Source organism: Chlorocebus sabaeus, chromosome 5 (assembly GCF_047675955.1).
Source record: "Chlorocebus sabaeus isolate Y175 chromosome 5, mChlSab1.0.hap1, whole genome shotgun sequence".
Classification (NCBI taxonomy): Eukaryota; Metazoa; Chordata; class Mammalia; order Primates; family Cercopithecidae; genus Chlorocebus; species Chlorocebus sabaeus.
In genome coordinates this window covers 69,716,594-69,741,479 of record NC_132908.1, presented here as the reverse complement: position 1 = coordinate 69,741,479, position 24,886 = coordinate 69,716,594, and the positions used below count along the sequence as shown (strand labels likewise).

Genomic DNA, 24,886 nt, shown 5'->3' with positions numbered 1-24,886 from the left:
AAGCACTTGTTCTCCTTCCTCCTCCTAAACAAAATCTTGAAGTTATTTGATGTAGTACACTGCCACTCAACTGAAGGATATAGTGTCCTTGGGAGCCAGGTATAGTCATGTGACTAAGTTCTTGAAATAAACATTTAACTGGAAGTGTTCTGTGGTACTTACAGAAAGTCTTCTTTAAGGCAAAGTGGCATGCTCTTCTTCCCCTTCCTCTACTGTCTGGAACAAGCCCTTGATGGTTGGAGTTCTAGCAGCCACCTTGGACCATGAGGATAATGGCCCCATTGAGGATGGCCAAGTGGTACTTTGGAAGGAGATTCAGTCCCCACTAACATTGTAGAACTGCCTTAGCTGCCCTGGGCTATCTCGAGACTCCTGAGAAAAATTCTATCTTGTATTAGGGTGTCTTGTTTAGGGGTTTTCTGATATATACAGATGAACCTCAGTGACAGTGGTGGGCTAAGTAACAGCCATCCAAAGATACCAGGTCCTGATTCCTGGAACCTGTGAATGTTGCCCTAAATGGCAAAGTTCTTGCAGGTGTCACTAAATTAAGGGTCCTAAGATAAGGAATTATCCTGGACTATTTGGATGAGTCCTAAATGCTATCACAAATGCCTTTATGAGAGAGACCAGGGAGATTGGACACAGAGAAGGCGATGTGAAGACAGCAGAGACTGGAGTGATGTTGCCACTAAGGAATGCCGGCAGCCACCAGCAGATTAAAGAAAGACCAGATTCTGTCCCAGAGCCTTCTGAGGGAGTGTGGCTTTGCTGACAAACTGTTTCTGCCCAGGGAAATTGTGTTCAGACTTCTAGCCTCTAGAACTGTCAGAATCGATTTCTGTTAAGCCAAAGCAAACTAATACATTAATCATAACTGATTCAAGGACAGTTACTCAATTCGAGGGGGCTTCCTGACAGTGGCACTGGGGTCAGGGGCCAAGGGAGCTAACTACTCAGTAGTGAAGAACAGAGAAAAGGAAACAAACCTCACTCAGCTATCCCTACACCTCAAAGCTGAAGTGGGGTTGTGGGTGGGGGGGGGGGGGGTACAAAGCTCACTTGGACCTCAGTGGAGCCAGCTCTCTGGTTCAGGTACATGATATGAAGACACCCATTTTCAGACGGTGCTGAGAGGTACATAGCCAATAAGACAGGGAGGCAGTGCTAAGAACCAGATCCTCTCCCTACAAGAAGCATGCTACCTCCTTCAATGACAACTCTAGTGGGACAGTTTGTACTAGACATATTTTATGATTCTATCTCAACCTATCATTTCCTCTCTGATGCCACTTCTCCACCTCCCATTGTGTGAAGCCAAATGCAGCCTCCCCATCATGACTTGATCCTAATATTCTCCTCCACCCCTAAGGACCATATCTGTTTCTTCCAATAATCTCTCTTCCTTTACCAAGACACAGTGTCACATACTTTACATACAACTTCTATAAGGCCATACTGCACAACAGCTAGAACATGAGTTCTGAAACCAGACTGCCCATGTTTGAATACCTACTCCACTACTGTGTCCTTAGGAAACCTAATTAATGTCTTCTCAGCTGTAACATGGAGCTAATTATAGCACACTCTTCAAAAAGTTATCATATTGAGTAAATGTGTGTAGTGACTAGGAAAGTCTCTGTCACATGTTAAGTGCCAAAAAAAGATATATATATATATATCTGCTGTTATTTACTACAGGGCAGCTGGGTTGATGCAGCACCATTTGAAGCAGTCCCTAACCATGGTTACTTTAACAGGTTTTTTTTTTTCTGAGTGTCTTTTAGATTTTCTGCCTTCAAAAAGATCCCCCTAGAAATAACCCAAATGCCCACCAACAATAAGCAATAAATTGTGGTATATTCATGTAATGGAATACTACATAGCAATGAGAATTAATCTGTACTGATGATTCCATTGACACAAAAGAACAAAAACAGGCAAAATAATTTCTGGTGACAGAAGTCAGGGTACAGGTTCTGTAAGGACTATAAGGTACAGGGAGACTTGTAAGGAGCTGTGTTCTATTTCTTTATCTTGGTGAGTATAAGGCTATGTTCTTTGTAAAAATTCAAGTTGTACAACCATGACTCATGGTTTTATTTTTTGAGGAGTCTTATTTTGTTGCCAGGCTGGAGTGCAGTGGCATAATCTCGGCTTACTGCAACCTCCGCCTCCCAGGTTCAAGCGATTCGCCTGCCCCAGCCTCCTGAGTAGCTGGGACTACAGGCACGCACCACCACGCCCAGCTAATTCTTGTATTTTTAGTAGACACGGAGTTTCACCATGTTGGCCAGGATGGTCTCCATCGCTTGACCTCATGAATCGCCCACCCCAGCCTCTCAAAGTGCTGGGATTACAGGTGTGAGCCACCGCGCCTGGCTGACTCATGCATTTTTGTGTTTGTGTTATACTTCAATTAAAAAGTGTTTACTTAATTCCCCAAGTCTATCATTCATTGGTCAACCCAAGCACATGATACAACTGCTCATCCATCTGCTGACAAGTAAGGAAGAGGTGGTGAAGTCACCCAGGTGCTAGAATGAGTAAGTCAGTCAGTCTGGAATTGGGTAGGGAGATTCCAACACTGGCTGGCAGCAGAAGGGCACATGTGAGAAAAAAAGGGTGCAGTTTACATTCATCACCAAAGGGCCAGCTCTATTTTCCTACTGAGAGATCTCTGCAGTGTGTCTTATGACCGAGAACCGTGGCATTTCCTTGGCTCCCTAGCCAGGGCAAAGGGCAAAGCGGGCATGCTGTCCTAGGAATTAAGATGGCAAATGCCAAGCTATAATAGCTACAATAGCCTGGCATTTCCCAGTTTAAGGCCTAGAGTAGCATCCATTCCAAATAAAAAACTGAATAAACAGAAAATGAAAGCTTTAAGAGTGAAAGCTTTTAGTTTCCTAGTTAAGACTTTTCCTGAGAATGGAGTCACTGGTGCAGACATAATTTTGTAGTACAATGAGATTTTTGTTACAGAGCTCAAGTTGTTAGAACTTCTATCTACTGGTGGTGTCTGATATAACCTGGGCTCTCCAGTGTTACAATGGGATTCCCAATCTCATCACAATCATGGGGTTTAGGAGCTGCCATGACTATAACTAAAGACTTTCCCACATATCATACACACAAAACATTTCTCCATCGGCTTTGTTATCCCTGAAGACTTCAAACAACTGCTACACTGACAATACTGTTTAAGTCAAAATTCTGTTCCAAAGGAAGAAAACCTAACTCAAATGTGCCAAAGCCAAAACCAAACAAATGAAAATGGAATTTATTGGCTGCTGCAATTCAAAAACCCGTATGTATTTTTAGCTTCAGGCATGGTTTAATGTGGCTGTTCAAACATCATCTTCAGTCTTTGACTGCTCTCCAATTCTCAGATGCCTTTTTTGCTGTGAGGACTTCATTCTCAGCCTCTGTGAGAGTCTAGGAGTTCTTCTCAGCGTTAAAACCAATGGGGGTGGGGGGGGTGCGGAGAATATTTCTTCCTATTAGCTCTTGCAATCCTGGGACTCTAACTGGACCATCTACTGACATCTGAATCAGTAACTGCGGCTTGAGGGATGGATCAGAGGCTGAGTCAGGCCTCTGTCACACATTCCATTCCTGAGTAGAAGATGGAATCCACTCAGTACATTTCACTGGAGTGTACTATTACCAGTAAAAGGGGGTAAAAAATTCTGGGAGGCCAAAACGACAAATGTCCAGCACAGGCTTCTCTCCAGAGTGGACATGCTCAAGAAGACCTAGCTGGGAAGAAGTCCCAAAGGCCTTCTCATACTTACTACACTCATAGGGTTTCTCTCCAGTATGGATTCTTTGATGCTGATGAAGATTTCTTTTGCTAGTGAAGGCTTTTCCACACTCATCACACACATAGGAAGACTCCTGAGTATGAATTCTCAGATGCCTTTTTAATTGTTCCTGAGCACTGAAGGCTTTTCCACAATCTACACAGTCAAAGGGTTTCTCCTCACTGTGAATTCTCTGGTGTCGAGTTAGTTTTGTATGAAAATTGAAGGCTTGTCCACATACTTTACAAGAATAAGGCTTTTCCCCTGTGTGAATACGCTGATGTTGGCTTAGATGAGAAGTCCTTCCAAAGCTTTTGCCACACTCATTACACTCATAGGGTTTCTCTCCAGTGTGGATTTTCTGATGCCGAAGTAGGGGTGAATTACCAACAAAAGCTTTGCCACACTCATTACACTCATAGGGTTTCTCCCCAGTGTGGATTCTCTGATGTATAACAAACTCGGAACTACTGGTGAAACTATTTCCACACTCTGTACAGTAATAGGGTCTGTCCCCACTGTGGATTCTCTGATGCCTGATCAGATTTGCATTATCATTAAAGGCTCGCCCACACTCCTCACACTGATAGGGTTTCTCTCCAGTGTGAATCCTCTGGTGCCGAATTAATGAAGAATTGCCATTAAAGGCTTTTCCACACTCACTACACTCAAAAGGTTTCTCCCCTGTGTGGATTCTCTGGTGTCTAGCATAGTAAGAAAAGTAGCTGAAGGATTTCCCACACTCCTCACATATGAAAGGTTTCCTTGCACAGGGGATTCTTGGAACCTTTCCTCGGGTATTTTTCACTGTGGGGATGTTCTGGTGCTTTTCCACATTACATGTTTCTGGGAAGTCAGTTCTCTGAGTGACACTCTTCAGCTGACCACGTGACATCATCCCATCTCTTTCTTCAGAAATTCCCTGGATTAATGTGGACTCACTGTCAATGTTGGTCTCAACATCTGACATAAGAGATAGAAAACACAAATAATGCCACCTGAGAACTACACTAGAAACAATAGAGCATTGAAAATGGTAAGGCTTTAAAAGAGATCATTTCAACTTTCACATCAGCACGCTAGGAAGAAAAGGCTGTTAAAATGAAAGTGCCAAATATCACACAGGCAGAGAACATCGAGGTGGAATAGAGTATCAGTGGACACATCACACATGAGACTCCTTCCTAAGCTTTTCCACTCCAATATTTGAATGACTTCTGGTTGTCCCTGGCATGATTTAATATCTTTCGAATTGATGCTACTTACAGCCTGTAAAATGCCAAAGGCACAGGTCTTAAGAACAAGTAGTGACACTGGGGCTGGCAAGACTCAGCATCAGAAAGTGAAACAGAACAGCATCAATCAGAAAGCAAAGGCAAAGGATGAATTGTTGTTCTTTTTAAAAACTCACACCCTGCAGATGTCCCAAAAGACTTAAGACACTGCATATTAAGGACACTGGGTTGTGGCAAGACAGAGAAAAAGAAAAACATAGAAGTGCTTAGAGAGCATTATTCTTAATACGTTGTAAGATTACCTAGTCCAGAGGTTCTTAACTGCAGACCCACAGATGGACTACATATGATGAGGAAATGCCCTAAAATTGCTGAACCTCAAACATGCAGAGAAACTACTGTCCTAGACTATTTGAAAAGCGATGAACAGTTTACTTAGACACACCTAGACTGATAGTATTCTTTCTCCTATCAGCAAAAAGGAGACAAACAGCCCATAAAATGGCATTTGTGTTCCTAAACATTGGATGACATTTTGAATGAGTTAAAGTCAATCTATTTTATATGAAATGTTGGGCTTGGTTTTAACATTAATTTGGGTTACCTGGGACTCACGTGATGGTTAATCAAGTTCATCATATAAGTGTGAGTAAGGGAACCCTGAAGGAGAATGTTGGGAGAGGAGTAATCTGAGATTGAAGTAAACATGGTAATCAAGAGTCTGAAAAAGAATCATCACTAGAGAGAGGAAGTATGTGAGAACAGACCACCAGGTTCTCAATTGTCTTGATGATTCTTTTTCAGATTCTTAGAATAAGAGGCTGAAGTGCTGTGCCAGCTTCACCATTTTCCATGTTACTTGCTCTCTGCAAACCACCTGCTCTGAAACTCCTGCCTCTGCCTTCAATTTCACTGTTTGCTCTTGGTGGCCCCCATCAGACTATTTGACTGTCTACTTTCTCTTCCTTCTCTCACTGAAATTAAATATCCCTTAATGGTTAAGATTCAGCCTTCCTTTTTTCTTCCTGGGGGTCATTTCAACCCAGCTGTGTTAGAGTACCCTTTCAGACCTGTCTTTTTATCTCAGACTCTCCACCCACCTTCTCAATGGCCTGCTCTAGTTAACCACTTGCCTATTCTAAAGGAATCTCACACTCTGTGCTCAGCTCTGAATTCCTATGAATTCAAAAAGCTCCTCCCATGCCATGACTTCCTAGTGTTATATGACTCAACTCTCCCCGTTTATGGCCAACTTTTGGGAAGATCTGGCCCATTTTACCTTCACATTCTCCATCCCATTCCCAATAGCACTTAATACTTTTCTTTTTCGCTTTTTACATCTGTCTCCATAACTTGTATCTTCCAGAACTTCTTAAACAAAGTTCGGTACATGGCAAGTTGCTCAAACACTGCTCCTGAATAAATCCATCCCAACCAAGGAGGACAACTAAGGTAGGCAATGTTGAAACTCAGAAAGAAGCAATGGATTCAAGGATTGCAGATGAGACATACTGAGTGATTACATGTTGGTAAGAGTTAAGATTGGTGGAAAAGGTTTCATATTTTACCTATTAGGTGAAATCATCTATTTTATTTAAATCCTGCCCAGCATGGTTCATTTTAAAATATAGTGCTCCATAAAACTCTATAGTTGTTGGTTCTAAATCTGCCTCACTTACCTTTACAGATGTTTTTGGTCCTCTCTGTCGGGGGATCATCCTGTGTTTCCAGGCCCCAAGCCATATCCCCTCCCTCCAGAAGTGAGATCAATGCAGGTTTGGGAACTGGGTACCCTGAAAACAGAAGAAAATGGTACTTTTCAGCCCTGTATCTGCTGTGTCAAAAGAAGGAAAATCCCAGGAGTCTCAGTAAGAATAAGACTCATAGAAGAGGGTTCTCAACTGGAGAAGGCCAAAGAGATTCTGATCAAGAGGAAACCGAGCATTTGTTACTTCTTCCTAAAAAAAACACTCAAGGATAAGTCAGTCAGTGAGATCTACAAGGTATAAGCAAACACAGGGAAGGGGACACACCCTTCCCCAGACAACAACTACTACCTTGGAAGCCCCATGGAAGATGGGACATACTCTTACCAGGGGACAGTAATTCCCTTCACTGAGAGACCAAAGTGACCCAAGACCTCTCCCTACCCAGCAATCTTTGAAGTTGGTCACTGAGCCTCAGCTCTGCAGTCACTTAGTGGAGGACACAAGAGACAACCTCTCCTCTCCACTCCACACCCCTCCCCCCAGGCTGTAAAAGAAGGAAGGAAACTGGAAAAGTACAGATCTGAGTCCTAGGAGGAAAATGGCCTTACCCAAAGCAGTCAGGTTCCCAAAATTCTCCAACATCACACTTCTGTACAGGGCCCTCTGGGCAGGGGAAAGGCCAGTCCATTCTGTCTTGGTGAAGTGCACAGCCACATCCTCGAAGGTCACCATCTCCTAAAACAACAGGTTCCTGCTGCCACAGAGCCAATCCTCTGGCTCCGGGCCAGAGTGTGGGGCAGAGGGGACAGGTAGGGGCTTGAGGGAAAGTCCTGTGAGGGATGGGTAATGAGAAAAGGTGAAAGAACTGGATATTAGACCATTATATGACTATTTTTACAACGAAAAATCTGGAACTTCTCTCACTACCAGAGAAGCTTCCATTAGGATATAAAATTTACTGTCATAAAATGTTATTTAACATTTGTTAAACCCTAGGAAAAAAGTCTCTTATTAGTTAACCTTCCTAGGGTAAAAATCTCTTTGATTTAGTAAATATTTTCAGTCTTTTAGTGTTATACCTACAAGTGGACAATTTGCTTCAAATGGTATCTCAGGACCCACCTGTTCCTATTAGGTACTCCCTATTCCCAGCCAATCTATCTGTTCCCACATGTGTTCACCCTGCCCCAAACCTTATGCCCATGAAACAAGCACAGAGTCATGGTTTGCACTGATGGGCCTATCTCATCCAACTCCCATTAGATTCTTGTATAAAGGGCTGCACTGCCTGTGCTCAAGAGCATCCTGTAGAGGGAGCTCAGACTCTCCTGGCACAATCCACTCTGCTCCTCGATGGCTTTTCCTAGAAAATGATGCTTCTAGAATTAAACTGCTGCTGGGTAGCTCTTTTAGCTCATCTTTACAGCTCCAAGACAATCTGTAACAGCTTCTGCCAACCAAGCCTCATGCTTCTTGGGGTTTTTTTTTTTTTCTTTTGGTTTCGGTTCTTTCTCTCTCTCTCTCTCTCTTTTTTGTTGTTCTTTTTTGAACAGAAAAGAATAGGGTTTTTGACAGTGTCTCGCTCTGTCACCCAGGTTGGAGTGCAGTGGCACAATCTCAGCTCACTGCAGCCTCGACCTCCCAGCTCAGGTGATCCTCCCGCCTCAGCCTCCTGAGTAGCTGGGACTATAGGTGCACACCACCACACCTGGCTAATCTTTGTATTTTCTGTAGAGACAGGGTTTTGCCACGTTCCCCAGGCTGGTCTCAAACTCCTGGGCTCAGGGGTTTTCCTACTGTTTTGGCCCTAAGACTTGCCAGAATCACCTTTATCCACCTCCCACCACCCCTCATTTCCTTCAAATCAGACATCCATAAAGCTGACCTCAGGAATCCACAGCTCACCTGGTGTCGAGCTTTCAGAGGTATGGCTGCCATGACCTGGGCTCCCTCTAGCAGGCAAAGGCTGAAGGAAGAAACAGAGGGAACCAACAGTGAGCTCAGCCCAGTAAAATGCTCTCTTTAAAGCAATAAATTTGCCAATAACAAGCAGCAATCACTTACTAAATGCTCACAGGGTAAGTGGTGTATAAATGCGTACTTTTTAATCCACATCATACCATGGAATTTTTAATTCTGAGGAAACAGATTTTGAAAGAGTAAGCAACTTGTCCTAGGACACCAGAGCATGTCCTCACTAACACCAAGCTAAATGAAGAGCAAAACAAGCAAAAGACACTAATAAACTCAGAGCAAAACCTAACGAGAAGAATCTCAGACCTCAGACTGAGAACATAAAAGGTTAAAAACAGCAAGTATCATGTTTTTGGATGAAAAATACATATTCTCTTATTTAGTCCTCACAACAATCTTTTGAACCTTTAATTTTTCCCAAATGAGAAGACAAGGCTAACAGAATAATTTCTTCTACCAAGATCACTCAGCTGGTGAATGGATGAACTCAGATCGCACACTAGATCTACCAGGCTTCAAAGGTCATGTTTTTGTTTGTTTCTTTGTTTGTTTTTTGAGACAAGAGTCTTGCTGTCACCTGGGCTGGAGTGCCATGGCGCGATCTCAGCTCACTGTAACCACTGCCTCCCGGGTTCAAGCAATTCTCCTGCCTCAGCCTCCCAAGTAGCTGGGATTACAAGCATGTGCTGCCACACCTGGCTCATTTTTGTAATTTTAGTAGAGACGGGGTTTCATCATGTTGCCCAGGCTAGTCCTCAAACTACCGGCCTCAAGCGATCCGCTCACTTCAGTCTCCCAAAGTGATGGGATTACAGGCATGAGGCACCGCACCTCATCAAGTCATGCCTTTAATAACTATATTAAATTCTATCCAATAGTAATCCTAACAGGAATGCTTTTAGAAGCTGGCAAAATGATTTTAAGGTTAATATAAAATAATAGACAAGAATGGCCAAGAAAATTCAGGAAAAAAATCTCAGAGTAAGTCTTCCTTTGCTTGGACCTGGAGCAGGCATCTTTTTTGTTCACTGCCCCATTCAAGGGCTGTGAAAACCAGAAACTGATTACCAAAGGACCCTGAAGGGCCACCTCAACACACTAAGACATCTGGGTTGTTGTTTTAACTATATCATCTCTTACAGACACTTTGTATTCTAAACAGCAATATTCTATAAAAAGCCATTGTCTTCCCTACAGGGACTCAATGCATGATGCTGTTTTCTGAGCGCCTCATCTTGTACTACCCTCCTCTTTTCCCTTAGTTTAGTTACAATGGCCTTCTTTGTTTCCTCTATGCTAACTCAAGACCTTCATACCTGCTGTTTCTTCTGTATGAACTACTCTTCTCCAACCTCAGAACCATTGTAACTGAGATTCTCCGCCTGCCATTTTCTCCAGTAATCTAGCCACCCTTCATCTTCACATCATGATCTCTCTACAGACCAGGTCAGGTGCCCTTGTTAAACGCTCCACTCGTGCCGTATTCCTTTTCCTATATACCACTTAACCCAGTTTGAAATTATATATTGATTTGTGCTTTCTTCATTCAACAAATATTTATCTCATACATATTTCATACAAGGCCACGTGTGACACACAAGAGATGAAGTAGAGAGAAGGGGCACAACCCCGTCCCGCACAGAGCTTAGTCTAAAGGAAAGACACATTAAACAAAATTCTCTCAAATAACTTTTAAGCTCACAACTTATCACTGCCAGGGGAAAGTAACCTGGATGGGAAAGCTTAAGAATATAAATTAACTAAGGTATGAAGGAAATCTTTACAAAATAACAGCATACGCAAAATCATGTTCTAGAAGTCAAGGATCAAGAAGGCTGTAGTAGCAGTCAAGGGAGAGTGTGCTGCTAGATGTTGCTGAAAAAGTCACAAGGGACAAAGCCACGCTTTGCGCAGGTCAGGAACTTGGTCTTCGATCTACATGCACTAAGTCACGGGCAGGTGGAGTGAAATGACCAGATTTGATTAATATATGGCTTTCCCATTGGGCGGAAAGCTTCCTGGGGGCGGGGCCGACGCTCCGCCTCATTCACCACTGCATCCCCAGAATCTAGAGCAGCAACTGGCACAATGCTGCTCAGCAAGCAGCTGTGGCCCAATGAGGAGATGGGTTTGGGCGGCGTCGAGAACACAGGCATCCCTTCAATCCAGCCGCCCATATCCACAGCCTACATTTCCCAAGGCGCCGACGCGGGCAAGGGGGAGCGAAGGCATCAGACGGAGACAGGGATGGGCCGCGAGCAGCCTCTGCTGCCGGGACCTGGAGGGGCCGCCCTGTCTCCCTCCACTGAGGCATCAGGGACGAAGACGACTGCCTTCTCTACAGGTGAAGTGCCTGAGCCTAGCAAGGACTCCTAGGCGACAAACCCCAACACTCACCTCAGGAAAAACAGAAAGCGGTCCGTGAACGGAAGTGCGTCACTACGTTGGCCTTGCACCAAGCCTCACACGCGTCCTCTCTAGGATGCCGCAGCGCTCTTCTCAGTGGTTGTGTGCTTTTACCCCCCAGGAGGAGTTTCACCCCCGGGGATCCTCAGAGACCTTGAATAGGAAAGAAAGTATATCATTGTTTTCGCTAATCTCTAACCGAAATTTAGCATTTTCTTCTGTTATATGTTGGCAACAAACTACAGGAGTATCGGCCGCACATGTGACTGTCACCGATAGAAATCACAGATATTTTCATATCACATTACAGTTGATGCAGATCTCAGAATATGGCTATTCTCGTCACTAATTTGAAATTATTCTTGTTGTTAGAGGCCCACCTTTAAGTCTTGTCATTTCATTTCATCACGTTGGTAAAGATGCACTTACATTTCTGTATCACAAATTCTAAAAAACTGTTTAATTGTATTTTCCTTGGTTTTGAAGGTGTCATCAGATTGCCAAAGGGAAGTTGGACAAAAAAGCTGCCCTCCTTAGAGGTAAAGACCCCGACACGTTAAGAAAGACCAGGTCAGTGGGCTGGGCGCAGTGGCTCAGCCTGTAGTCCCAGCACTTTGGGAGGCCAAGGCCAGCAGATCACCTGAGGTCAGGAGTTCGAGACCAGCCTGGTCAACGTGGTGAAATCCTGCCTCTACTGAAAATACAAAAATTAGCCAGGTGTAATGGTGGGCGCCTGTAATCCCAGCTACTTCGGAGGCTGAGGCAGGAGAATTGCTTGAACCTGGGAGGTGGAAGTTGCAGTGAGCTGAGATTGCGCCATTGCACTCCAGCCTGGGCGATAAGAGCGAAACTCCATCTCCAAAAAAAAAAAAAAAAGAAAGAAAGACCAGGTCTGAAGAGGGATATATTAAGTAACTATTTAGGAAGTGAAAACGGTGGATATTTTTTTAAATGACTGAATACAAGGCAGCCAGAGAAATTTGTGATGGCCATGAATTTAAGATTACCTGATAGATGAAGGTGCCATTAGCTGAGATCAGGAATTGAAGAAGAGGAGCTGGTTTCAGATAAGAAAGGGAAAGAATTTAGTTTTAGAAATACTGAACACACACACACACCTGCCTTGTTAACATTTAATTCACACACCATACAATTCATCCATGCAGAGTATAAAATTAAGTAGGTTTCAGTATGTTCACAGACTTGTGCAAGCATCACCACAATCCATTTCAGGACATTTTCATCTCCCCAAAGGATACCACATAACCATCAGCAGTCACTGTTCACTTTCCCTCTGGTAAGCAGAATGGCGTTTTGTTCTCCTCAAAAATGTCTATGTCCTGATCTCTAGAACCTGTGAGTATGTTAGGTTACATGACAAAGGGAAATTGAGGTGCAGGTGGAACTAAGGTTGCTAGTCAGCCAACTTTAAGATTATCTTGGGGCTAGGAACAGTGGCTCACATCTGTAATCCCAGCACTGTGGGAGGCCCAGGTGGGCAGATCACTTGAGCCTGGGAGTTCAAACCAGCCTGGGTAACATGACAAAACCTTGTCTCTACCAAAAAAAAAAAAAAAAAAAAAATTCCAAAAAGGAACAAAAATTGACCAGGTGTGGGCACATGCCTGCAGTCCCAGCTACTAGCTGAGTTGGGAGGATCACTTGAGCCTGGGAGGTCAAGGCTGCAGTGAGCCTTGATTGAGCCACTTCACTCCAGCCTGGGCAACAAAGCGAGACCCTGTCTTTAAAAAAATGATTATCTTGGATTATTCAGGTGGGTCCAGAGTAATCGCAAGAGTTCTTGAACGTGAAAGAGGGAACTGAAAGAGAACCACAAAGATGACAGCACAGGAAGGACTTGGCCCAACTGCACTGGCTTTGAAGATGGAGGAAGGGGCCAAGGGTCAAGGAAAGTAGGTGGCCTCCAGAAGATGAAAAAGGCAAGGAAACAGATTCTCTCCTTAGTCTAGTGAGACCCGCTTTGGATTTCCGACCTCCAAAACTCTAAGATAAATTAGTGTTGTTTTAAGCCACTAAAGGCAATTTGTTACAGCAGCAATAGAAAATTAATAGACACACATGTACACAACTCTCTTCTTCCCCCAATTCTAGACAACCACTTTCTTACTTTATAAATTTGCCTATTCTGGATATTTACATTACATAAATGACTATTAAGTCTGGATATAAAACAAAAACAAGTCTTTATTGTTAATTTTATTAGGCTTTAGAAACATGGGAACTTGTGTGTTAACTCGGTGAAGAATTGAATGTATTCTTGGGCAGAAGATGAGAACACTAAAATAAAAAACAAAAAGAGTTGGGAATAACTTGTTTTTGTTTTGCAGGGAGTGGAAAGGAAGAAAATTTCCACTCTCATTTGTCTAGAAAGTCTCCCAGAGAGTTTTCAAGATTATTAATAATAATAGCTAATTCACATCAACATGTCTCCCCAGCCAGTGTATCACCTCTAAGGAAATGTATACTTGATATGTTTTGGCACCGTGTCCCCAGGCAAATCTCATGCTGAATTATGATCTTCAGTGTTGGGGGAGGAGGTAGTGGTAGGTGATTGGATTATGGGGGCGGATTTCCCCCTTGCTGTTCTCATGATAGTGAGTTCTCATGTGAACTGGTTGTTTTGAAGTGTGTTGCATTTCCTCCTTTGCTATTTCTCTCCTGGTGGCCATGTGAAGATTGTGCCTACTTCCCCTTTGTTTTCCACCATGATTGTAAGTATCCTGAGGCCTCCCCCGCATGCCTCCTGTACAGCCCGTGGAACTGTTAGCCAATTAAACCTCTTTTCTCCATAAATTACCCAGTCTCAGGTATGTCTGTATAGCACTGTGATAACGAACTAATACAATACTCGTACTCACGTCTGTCACAGTCTCTACCATCAAACATAATTACTTTCAAGCTTCCACCATTCCTTAGATTCCAATGGGAACCACCTTTCTTTCTGGTTACCTCACAGCCTAACTATCCAGCTCTCCCTCTAACTCCTACACTATCTTTAACTGAAGCTATGAGTATTATCACATCATGACACCCAGAGTATGGTATATGATTATGGCTTTTTTTTTTTTTTTTTGAGACGGGGTCTCACTCTGTTGCCCAGGCTGGAGTGCAGTGGTGTGATCTCGGCTCACTGCAAGCTCTGCCTCCTGGGTTCACGCCATTCTCCTGCCTCAGCCTCCCAAGTAGCAGGGACTACAGGCACCCGCCACTACACCTGGCCGGTGGGATTACAGGCATGAGCCACTGCGCCCGGCCTTTGCTTAGATTTTTTTACGTGTTGAGAGATTCCCTTCTAAAGAGTATCTTGTGGCCGGGCGCGGTGGCTCACGCCTCTAATCCCAGCACTTTGGGAGGCCGAGGTGGGCAGATCACAAGGTCAGGAGATCGAGACCATCCTGGCTACCATGGTGAAACCCCAACTCTACTAAAAATACAAAAAATTAGACGGGTGCAGTGGCTTATGCCGGCTGTGGTGGCAGGCACCTGTAATCCCAGCTACTCGGGAGGCTGAGGCAGGAGAATCACTTGAACCCGGGAGGCAGAGGTTGCAGTGAGCAGAGATGGTGCCATTGCACTCCAGCCTGGGTGACAAGAGCAAGACTTGGTCTCAAAAACAAAACAAAACAAACAAAAACATAAAAAAGACTACGGGACAATGATACTTGTTTGTACACAGGTCTCCAAATCTGCCTCTTCAAAAGAAACAGACACTGTAACAGCCTTGGTTAAAGACTTAAGCTGTCCCCAACTAAGAGTGGGGCCATCTCTTAGTTGGCCTCAGTGCCATCTGCAGACATTTCTGTCATCTTCCCATCCTTGGGGGCTTCTTTCTCCAACTCCAGTGTGTGCGCAGTAAAGCCTGCAGCTGTACAGCCTCCAAGGAGCAAACCCAGGTCCCACACAGCCACAGTTGTACAGTGACGCCCTTCCCCGTCTCCTTGTTTGAGCTATGCTCAAGGGACCAGTCTGGACTGCTATGCTGCCTCACTCCCAACCCAAGCTCCTCCAAACCGTGAGTCCTTGCACCTTGGCCCCTTTGAGCGCGTACACAAAACAGAGGCCAGAAGTGCACTACTAGCCAGAGGCGCTAGGAGGCCGAAAGTGCGTCACACGCGTGGGTCGCTTGGAGGCCGGAAGTGCGTCATGCGCACGGCTGCTCTTTCTAAGGTGCAACTTGCCCGCATCTCGGTGTTTACGATTGGGAGACATCCCCTTCCTTTCCTCGTACACACTTTTTTCTCTCCTGAGGAACATCACGCCTGGGTCATTATCCATTTGGGTGGGTTAGGAAAACTATCGCCTCTGCCCGGAAGCATTTGACTGTCAGGAAGGAATTCATGATAATACCGCCGTCACCACAGGCCTAGATAGTGGTGGTGTTTCCTGGATACTTACTGGTCTTCCTGAGTTCTGGTTCACTAGCAGTGAATCAGCTTCCTTTCACAAGCTCTGCCACTCAGAGGCCATTGAGGAAGATTCTTGTGTCTGTGAGCAGCTTTTGTTTTCTGTAAAATGAACCAGATTATACCATTCAGGGTGTCTTTAATTCTATGCACTGTAACCTCCAGTGGTTTGCCACTACTCCTGGAGTCCAAGTCAACATTCAAGGCTCCTCAGACCCTTGCCCTCCTTGCCCTCTAAATGAAACAGAAAATGCCAAAAGCACAGGGCATATGCTATCCCAAGCTTGGTAAGAGAGAGAGCTCTACAGTGTTAGTACCTATGGCTTTCTGGGTCCACAAAAGAGAACTCTGGCCAGAATTTTGCTGGACTGTCAAAAGGTTTGTGATCACTGTCACAGAATTACAAAACAAACAGGGGACTTAGAGTTTCTCAGTCCCGTCTCCTTTACAACAGTATAACACATTGGTAAGGAGCACAGCCTGGCATCAGGATGCTTTGTTTCAAAGGCCAAAGGACCACTCTATGACCTTTGGTACATTACTTAACCTGTAAGTGTCACTATTTTCTTATTTCTAAAATTAGGATAATAATAATATTTATTCCCAGGATCGTTGTGAGGATTAGATGTTAGTACATGTAAATCAGTACAGTGTCTAGCACATACTAAACACTCACTAGATATTAGTAATTATTACACTCACTAGATATTAGTGATTATTAATAGCTTAGGAATTGAGCCTGAATAGGCTCTGGAGTTAATCCAGTGCTCAACCTTTTTAATTAAAACATTTGAAAATGGTTATAAACCTCAGTGGGTTTGGGCATCTGTACACTTGTTACTACCAGACCAGATAGTATAAGCAAAGCCTGGTGGCAGTTCAGGGTTGGTTCTTAGGAGATCAGAGTGCCAAAATGGCTAGCTCATCATGAGCTGACGACTTCCAGGATGAGGGGATGACGAGCTGGACTTGCTGTTTGGTTGGGACTTCCACAACACAAGTCTGGACAAATGGGACCATGACCCGGGTCTTCACGAGCAACCCTCAGGCTTTCTGCAGAATGTAAACTCCTCAAGAAAGAGGCTTTTCTATCTTGGCCATGACTGTATCCCGAGTTTTTAGAATACTGTTTATAACACAGTTCATGATCAATAAGCATTTTTTGATGAATAAAGAGTTGGACATAAATGATTATACTCCCTTACTATAAGGGAGAGTGAGACAGATAATATAGGCACTCAATGCAGAATGAATTATGAGTAAGAGAAAATCAAGACTCAAAGAGTTTCAGTAAGGCCACAGCATATAATAGGTAGCAGACTTAAGACTTAAACCCTAGATTCTTTCCACCATGTCAAACTGGCTTTCCAGAACAATATACTAGATGGTATTCCAAGTCCCAATATGCCTTTCTATGCTCTCACACCATGGACACAAGCTCTCTGACCTCAGTCCCTTCAGGAAGAGAGAGAGAAGAGCAACAGTAACTGTAAGAGGAAAAATCATCAAATTCTGAAATAAGGGCCAAAGAACCTTATATGATGATACCATTCCCATTTTACAGATGAGGAAATTGAACACAGAAAGATTAAACAACGTGCTCAAAGTCATGCACAGCTCCTATGTGGCAGAGCCAGAATTCAAACCATGATAGTTTGGCCTCAGTATACACACATAAGCACTCTATCACTGCCTCAGATATGTAGTTCTATGTCTCATAGTGAAGAAGTTGAGATATGTTAAGTCAAACTAATGTTTCCAAGCCTCCATTGATTAACTGTGATTTGGGGCAAGCTACCTAGATTCTCTGTGCCTTCAATTTTCTCACCTATAAAATAAGTACAATATTAATACTTTGTAGGCTGTTGAGAGGATTAAACAACATATGAAAATAACTTATTTTCATGTCTAACTTATTGTAAACATTTACTACATTTCTAATTAATTGATTGTTTCATTTTTATTGAGGTTTATTTTTATTTTTTAGAGTAGGGATCTCTCCATGTTGCCCAGGCTGGATTTGCACTTCTGAACTCAAGTGATTCTCCCCAATCAGCCTCTCAAATATCTGGGAATATAGGCACGTGCCACTGTGCCCAGATGAGGTATAATTTAAGTTCAGTAAAGAGTACAAATCTCAAGTGTACAACTTGATGAATATTTATATATGTAACTCCAACCAGATCAAGATAAAGAACGTCCCCAGCACCCCAGAAATCTCTCTCCTATACCCCTTCCTAGTTAATAGCCTCCCCAAAATAATCGCTATTCTGACCTCCATCACCTTAGCTTTACCTGTTTTTAAATTTTGTATAAATGGAATCACATTGTAATAGAACCATGCAGCTTGTTTCTTTCATCTAATATAATATCTTTGAGATTCATTTATTGGATATAACTATAGTTCATTCATTTTTGTCATTGTTTAATGGTTCATTGTTAAATAAACCACATTTTTTACCCAAAAAAATCTACTGTGATGGACATTTAGTTTTTGTTTTTACTTTTTGGCTCTTATGGATAACCTTGAAGATTATTTATGAATAATTGCAATAAAAATTTTCACACATCTGGTAAGCTCTTATCTTTCTTAAACGTAAGCTCTTATCTTTCTTAAACATACCTATAAGTGAATTATCTTATCTTTCTTAAAGATAAGATAATTATAAGCTCTTATCTTTCTTAAACATACCTATAAGTAAATTTGCTGAGTCATTGGATATCACACATTTCGCCTCAGTCAATAACTGACACCAGACCAGGTGGTATAAGCAAAAATATAACACAACTTTATTACTATTAATACTTTTTTTCCTTTTTTAATGTTTTAGAGATGGGGCCTTGCTATGTTGCCCAGGCTGGTCTTGAACTCCTGGGCTCAAGCGATCCCCTGCCTCAGCCTCCCAAAGTGCTGGGATCACAGGCACGAGCCACCATGCCCAGCTAATAACAATTCTTAATATCCTCTAATACCCAGCCATAATCCATTTGCCCTAATTGTCTCAAAAATACATTTTTACCGGTGGTTTATTTTAATCATGACCTAAACAAGGTCCTCATGCTGCGTTTAACAATATGTCTCTTAAATGTCTGTGTCAGATGCAGGTTTTCAGCACGCTTGTACCAATTTCCCCTTTACTAGCAGCATGTGAGAGTACACTTGTTCTACATCAAACTCAATTAATATAAACCATTATCAGAATTGTAACTCTAATTATTTGGTAAGTCAGAGGAGGAAGGCTAAAATTATACTGGGTTCTGCCTGGGATAACTGAGTAGATGGTGAGGTTTCAAAGGGAGAGGTGGACAAGCAATAATGAATTTTTGATGTCTGCATGGAAACACATCTAGTTGGACATATCGTCTGAAGCCCAGGGGAAAGTGTAGGGCAGAGGTAGTGATATGGGTGGATAAAGATGTAAGACCAGATGGGATCACACCAAGCCAACAAAGAATTTGTAACCAAACAGCCTAGCCTGAAAGTGCATTTTAAAACCTTTTTTTCTTTTCTCTGTTTTTTCCCTAGTCTCAAGATATAACCTTGGCCAGGCGCAGTGGCTCACGTCTGTAATCCAAGCACTTTGGGAGGCTGAGGCTGGCGGATCACAAGGTCAGGAGATAGAGACTATCCTGGCTAACAGGTGAAACTCCGTCTCTACTAAAAATAAAAAATAATTAGCCGGGCATGGTGGCAGGCACCTGTAGTCCCAGCTACTCGGGAGGCTGAGGCAGGAGAATAGCATGAACCCAGGAGGCAGAGCTTGCAGTTAGCCAAGATCGCGCCACTGCACTCCAGCCTGGGCGACAGAGCGAGACTCCGTCTCAAAAAATAAAGAAGATATAACCTTGAAGCTTACTGCATGTATCATTGTTTTCTTCTCCTTAGTCTTAAAATATAGCCTTGAAATTTACTTTCTTTGAAACACCACGTCCCTCGCTTTCTCACCATACATTTCCTTACAACATGCACATTTATCTAACTATATGCTGGTATCTAATTATGTGATTACTTAGGAATTCCAGGGGCTAATCTTGAAACAGACCAAGCATAGGGACCTAGAGGCAAAATTCCAGAAATTCAAGGCAGTTAGTCAACAACCTGGCCATTGTTGAGATGATATCAGCCCACACTCCAAGTGGACCACCGCTCAAGTTAGCCACTGGAACAAGACACGCAGACCTTGTACTCAGTACCCTTCTCACATGCCTCCCATTCCAAGTTCCCCTTTTTAAGCCCTTGTCCTCAGCCTAAAATTTGAAGTGGTTACTTTGGATGTGAATCCGGCCACTTCCCCACTGCAAGTTTTGGTAAATAATGTCACTTTCTTTCTATCATTCCTCGCTCTTGTTATTGGATTCTGCAAGCAACAAGCGACCAGACCTGCCTTCGGTTACAATTTCAAAGGCCCAGATGGTTCATTTAAATAGAATAGGGGCCTAAGTTTCTGTATTTTTCATATATACCCTGGATGATTATGACACACTTTAGTGTTTGAGCACCACGGACGAAAGCAGTGGGTTAAGGAAGGAACCCTAGAAAGCAATGACATTTTACAAGGAAACAGGAAGAGGAACCCTCTCATGACATAGGTTCAAATTAAGAGAGGAGAACCAGGAGAACGTAGAATCTTGGAAGACACAGAAGTAGGGTTTTATGGAATGGGAGTTCAACTGTGTCAAACCAGCAGAGTTTTAATAAAAATTATATTAATAAAATAAGGACCACAACAGTACCACCTAGCGGAAACTTGTGGGAGATGTAATCAGCCGTCCTTCCTCTTGCTCCTCTTGCCTATGTTCTTTGACCTTTCACAACTGGAAGCTCTGAGGCCACACTTCTGTCCCTTTCTCACAAATATACACATGCCCACATTTAAAATATATATATTTAAATATGGTTCTGTGTGCATTCTTATTATTTTAGAGTTGCCTGGAGTTTTTTTCTTTCTTGTTTTCCTTACTATTTTAAAAATTTTTTTGTGTGTGTGACAGTTTCACTCTTGTTACCCAGGCTGGAGTGCAGTGGCACGATCTCAGCACTGCAAGCTCCACCTCTTGAGTACAAGAGATTCTCCTGCCTCAGCCTCCCAAGTAGCTGGGATTACAGGCACCCGCCACCACACCCAGCTAATTTTTGTATTTTTAGTAGAGATAGGGTTTCATCATGTTGGCCAGGCTGGTCTCGAACTCCTGACCTCAGTTGATCCACCCGCCTCAGCCTCCCAAAGTGCTGGGATTACAGGCGTGAGCTACCGTGCCTGGCCCATACTTTTTAAACTTTTAATTTTAGATTTTTAAAAGTTACACTGTAAAGTAGTATAATGGACCCACTAGTGCCCATCCATCATCACCAACTTCAACAGTGGTGCCCATCTCATTGCATCTGCTCCTACAAACACACACGTAAACATGTGTACACACACTTTTGCTGTTATTGTTTATCTGTTTTGCTGGAGTTGATCTCAGACATCATATCACTTCTACTGTCAGTACTTCACTGTGTTTCTCTAGGAGATAAAGATAAGGGAATAAAGATAATACAATTATATTAAGACTTGTTAATACCTCCTAATACCCAGCCATATTCAATTTTCCCTGATTGTCTCAAAAATGTCTTTATACAGGTGGATTTTTTGTTTGTTTGTTTTTTGTTATGGTGGATTTGTTTTTGTTTTTGTTTTGTCTGTTTGTTTTTGAGACATAGTTTTGCTGTTGTTCCCCAGGCTGCAGTGCAATGGCATGATCTTGGTTCACTGTGACTTCAGCCTCCTTGGTTCAAGCAATTCTCCTGCCTCAGCCTCCCAAATAACTGGGATTACAAGCATGCACCACCATGCCCAGTTAACGTTTTTGTATTTTTTTAGTAGAGACAGGGTTTTACCACATTAGTCAGGCTGGTCTCAAACTCCTGACCTCAAGAGATCCATCCACCTCGGCCTCCCAAAGTATTGGGATTACAAGTGTGAGCCACCTAGCCCAGTCTACAGGTGCTCTTTCTAATCATGATCCAAACAAGGCCATCATACTTCATTTAGCAATATGTCTCTTAAGTCTCTTAAGTATATATAACAATTTATCCTCCTTTTAAAAATGGCATTTGTTCTTTGAAGACACTGGGCTATTTGTCCTACAGAATTTCTCCCATTCTGTGTTTGGCTGTGGTGTTATTTAACATCTTGCCTTGTTCCCCACCAAGCTTAGTATGAGTTGGTAGTTTGATCCAGGAGCTTGATTTTATTTTATTCAAGTCCAACTCTAGGGGCTCCTCGCACACTCTTCCTAAACATCTTTGTTTTCCCTTTTCTCTTTTTCAATATTTACTAAATATTCTCAGAAAACTCAGTCTCCCTCTCTGCCTCTTCATTAAATGTGTTGGATTAAAAAAAAAAAGACCTTGGTAATGGGTAATTATAGTAGACGAACTAGAGATAAAACTTGAATGTGGAATGGAAAACTATATTTTTGCTTTTGTTATTAGTTTTAATTAATATATAATAACTGGACATACCTATGGGATACTGTGTCATATTTTAATACATATATATAATATGTAATGATCAAATCCAGGTAATTAGTATATCCATCACCTCAAACATTTATCATTTCTTTGTGCTGGGAACATTCAAAATCCACTCTTCTAGCTATTTGATATACAATAAATTGTTGTTAATTATAATCACTCTATTATGCTTTAGAAAGATAGAACTCAGTCCTGCTATCTAGTTCTCCTTTTGCGTCCATTAACCACCCTTTGGCTTTCTCTGTATTTTGTTATTAATGACCATAGTTTAAGAGATCAACTTTTAAAGCCCTTAGACATTCCCAGGAGGCCTCCTCCATAACATCTTCAATAAACTCCTAATTCTCCAATGGCTATCTATTCATCAAATATTTATCAAGATTTTACTGGTTATGTGCCAGGTATGGTTCTGGGGATAGAGCAGTGAATAAAATAGACAAAAAATATTTACATTTATAGAACTTGCATTATATTGTAATTAATTTCTCTTGCATTATACCTGCTGTCTTAATAAAGAGAATGAAATGGAAGGAACTTTTTACTTGGAATTTGCTAATATTGTAATTGTTTTGTTGCACTGACATATACATATAACAAAATTGCTCCATTATGGAAAAACTGATTTTCATTTCCACGTAGGGACTTAACCACCACCTAAGATGCTAATTCACTTGGAAATAGCATTCTGGGGTGTAAAATTAATTTCCAAATTAACTTTGGAAGATAACTGTAAGTTTTATAAAATTATGGAAGTTTATGAAAAACTAAGACTTTTTAACAGCTAAATAAATTATCACGGTAGGCTTAAATGTAAAAAATGAAATCAGACAGTATTAGAAAAATTGTTTTCCCTTTCTTCTGCTTATACCAGTAAAAGCCTCTATTAAAAAGTAAGAGTTGATTTGAGAGGCCGAGGCAGGCGGATCACCTGAGGTCAGGAGTTTGAGACCAGCCTGGCCAACATATAGTGAAACACCATCTCCACTAAAAATACAAAAATTAGCTGGGCGAAGTGGCATACGCCTGTAGTTCCAGTTACTTGGGAAGCTGAGGCAGGAGAATTGCTTGAACCTGGGAGGTGTAGTTTGCAGTAAGCTGAGATCACACCACTGCACTCCACCCTGGGCAACAGAGCGAGACTCTGTCTCTCAAAAAAACAAACAAACAAAAAAGTTAGAGTTGAAAACCCTAGACTAGGCCCTTCAGCACTGGAATCAGATTAAGTGTATTACAACAGAAATTTACCAAATAGTTTTCTTCTGATTCCAAGATGATCCTTTGAAATAATTTATCCTCAGGATTTGGCTTACTCACAGAGAACATCCATATAGTAAGGTGAAATAAAATGAAAATGAGCTACAGGAATCTAACAACCCCCCCCAAAAGTCTTCTGGAATCTAATCAACACCAAACAGGAGGAAGGGCCTTTGGTCAGCTCGCTTGCAGAGATTTCATTACATATCTTTGTCCTACAAGTTTCAAACCAGCTGGGCACAGTGGCTCATGCCCATAATCCCAACACTCGGGGAGGCCGAGACAGGCGGATCACCTAAGGTCAGGAGTTCAAGGCTAATCTGGCCAACATGGTAAAACCCCATCTCTAATAAAAAATATAAAAATTAGCTGGACATGGTGGTGTGCGCCTGTAGTCCCAGTTACTCAGGAGGCTGAGGCAGGAGAGTGGCTTGAACCCAGGAGGTGAATGTTGCAGTAAGCCAAGATCACGTCACTGTACCCCAGCCTGGGCAACAGAGCAAAACTCCATCAAAAAAGAAAAAAAAGAGTTTCAGACCAAAGTGACACCTTGGTTTTTAGTTCTTTGTTCTGAGCTAAGTACATTAGCTTTTATTTTTATACGTTCTTGTTTTTTATCTCTTACATTTCTTTTTCATGCTCCTGTCTTGTGGAAGATCCCTATCGTGTGCAGATTCGGATGCTAGACCTGCAAGTGAGAGAGTGAGTGGCTCCTTGAACATATTGGCAGTTCATGGAGAGTTAGCATGTGTGGAGTTTGGGCTCCAGTGCCTTGTTTTCTAAAGATGGTGTTGGGTATAGTTTGGATACTTGTCCCTGCCCAAATCTCATGTTGAAATGTAATCCCCAGTGGTGGGGGTGGGGCCTGGTGGGAAGTGACTGGATCATAGGGGTGGAGTTCTCATGAATGATTTAGCACTATCACCTTGGTGCTGTCCTTGCCATAGTGAGTGAGTCTTCCTGAGATCCGGTTGTTTAAAAGGATATGGCTCCTCCTCACTCTGTCTCTTGCTCTTGCTCCTGTTCCTTCCATGTGATGTGCCTGCTCCCCCTTCACCTTCTGCCATAATTGTAAGTTTCCTGAGGCCTCCCTAGAAGTTGAGCAGATGCCAGCATCATGCTTCCTGTACAGCCTGCAGAACCATGAGCCAATTAAACCTCTTTTCTGTATAAATTACCCAGTCTCAGGTATTTCTTTATAGCAAGGCAAGAACAGCCCAACGCAGTGTGCTAGCACTGTTCTCTTCCCATCTTTTCACTCTGCACACAAAGTTCTGCAATTCTGTGAATTTACTGTGTTTTTGTTCAAGTGTCTTAGCAACTTCATTCAGAATTTCAACATGCCATTTTAATCTGTTTCTCCCTCCCAAGCCTGTTACCTTGAAGTAGTAATTAACCATCCTCATACTTCTTCTTATTTTACTTGATTGTCATTGGTGGTGTTCTGAGCTACTTTTCCCTTGAGCTTCTTTGTTCATTCCTGAGCTCTTTCTCTTCCCTCTTCTCTTCTCCCCAAGCACACCCAAAGTTTGCATCTAGTTAGTGATTTGCAATGTTATGC

General features: G+C 42.5%; 2 protein-coding genes across 16 annotated transcripts in view; both read right to left on the bottom strand.

Annotated features, from left to right (window-relative positions):
- ZNF23 (zinc finger protein 23) overlaps positions 1-6,827 on the bottom strand; it is a 30,962-nt gene extending 24,135 nt beyond the window's left edge. For all 11 annotated transcript variants that reach the window (XM_038008295.2, XM_038008297.2, XM_007993745.3 and 8 more), the window contains exon 1: positions 6,718-6,827. The gene's annotated coding sequence lies outside the window, so the exon portion shown is untranslated. The remainder of the gene's footprint in view (positions 1-6,717) is intronic.
- The window catches only part of ZNF19 (zinc finger protein 19), an 83,142-nt gene continuing 60,097 nt past the window's right edge, over positions 1,842-24,886 (bottom strand). For 4 of the 5 annotated variants that reach the window (XM_038008299.2, XM_073015546.1, XM_073015547.1 and 1 more), the window contains 7 exons: positions 15,544-15,653; positions 12,135-12,184; positions 11,119-11,280; positions 8,653-8,713; positions 7,356-7,482; positions 6,718-6,831; positions 1,842-4,766 (listed from right to left, as the gene is read on the bottom strand). In XM_038008299.2, the coding sequence (XP_037864227.1) occupies positions 3,664-4,766; positions 6,718-6,831; positions 7,356-7,482; positions 8,653-8,685 (1,377 nt within the window). In that variant the 5' untranslated portion in view covers positions 8,686-8,713; positions 11,119-11,280; positions 12,135-12,184; positions 15,544-15,653 and the 3' untranslated portion in view covers positions 1,842-3,663. Of the gene's footprint in view, positions 4,767-6,717; positions 6,832-7,355; positions 7,483-8,652; positions 8,714-8,811; positions 9,006-11,118; positions 11,281-12,134; positions 12,185-15,543; positions 15,654-24,886 lie in introns of those variants that run through there. The other variant, XM_007993728.3, reaches the window with a different exon arrangement.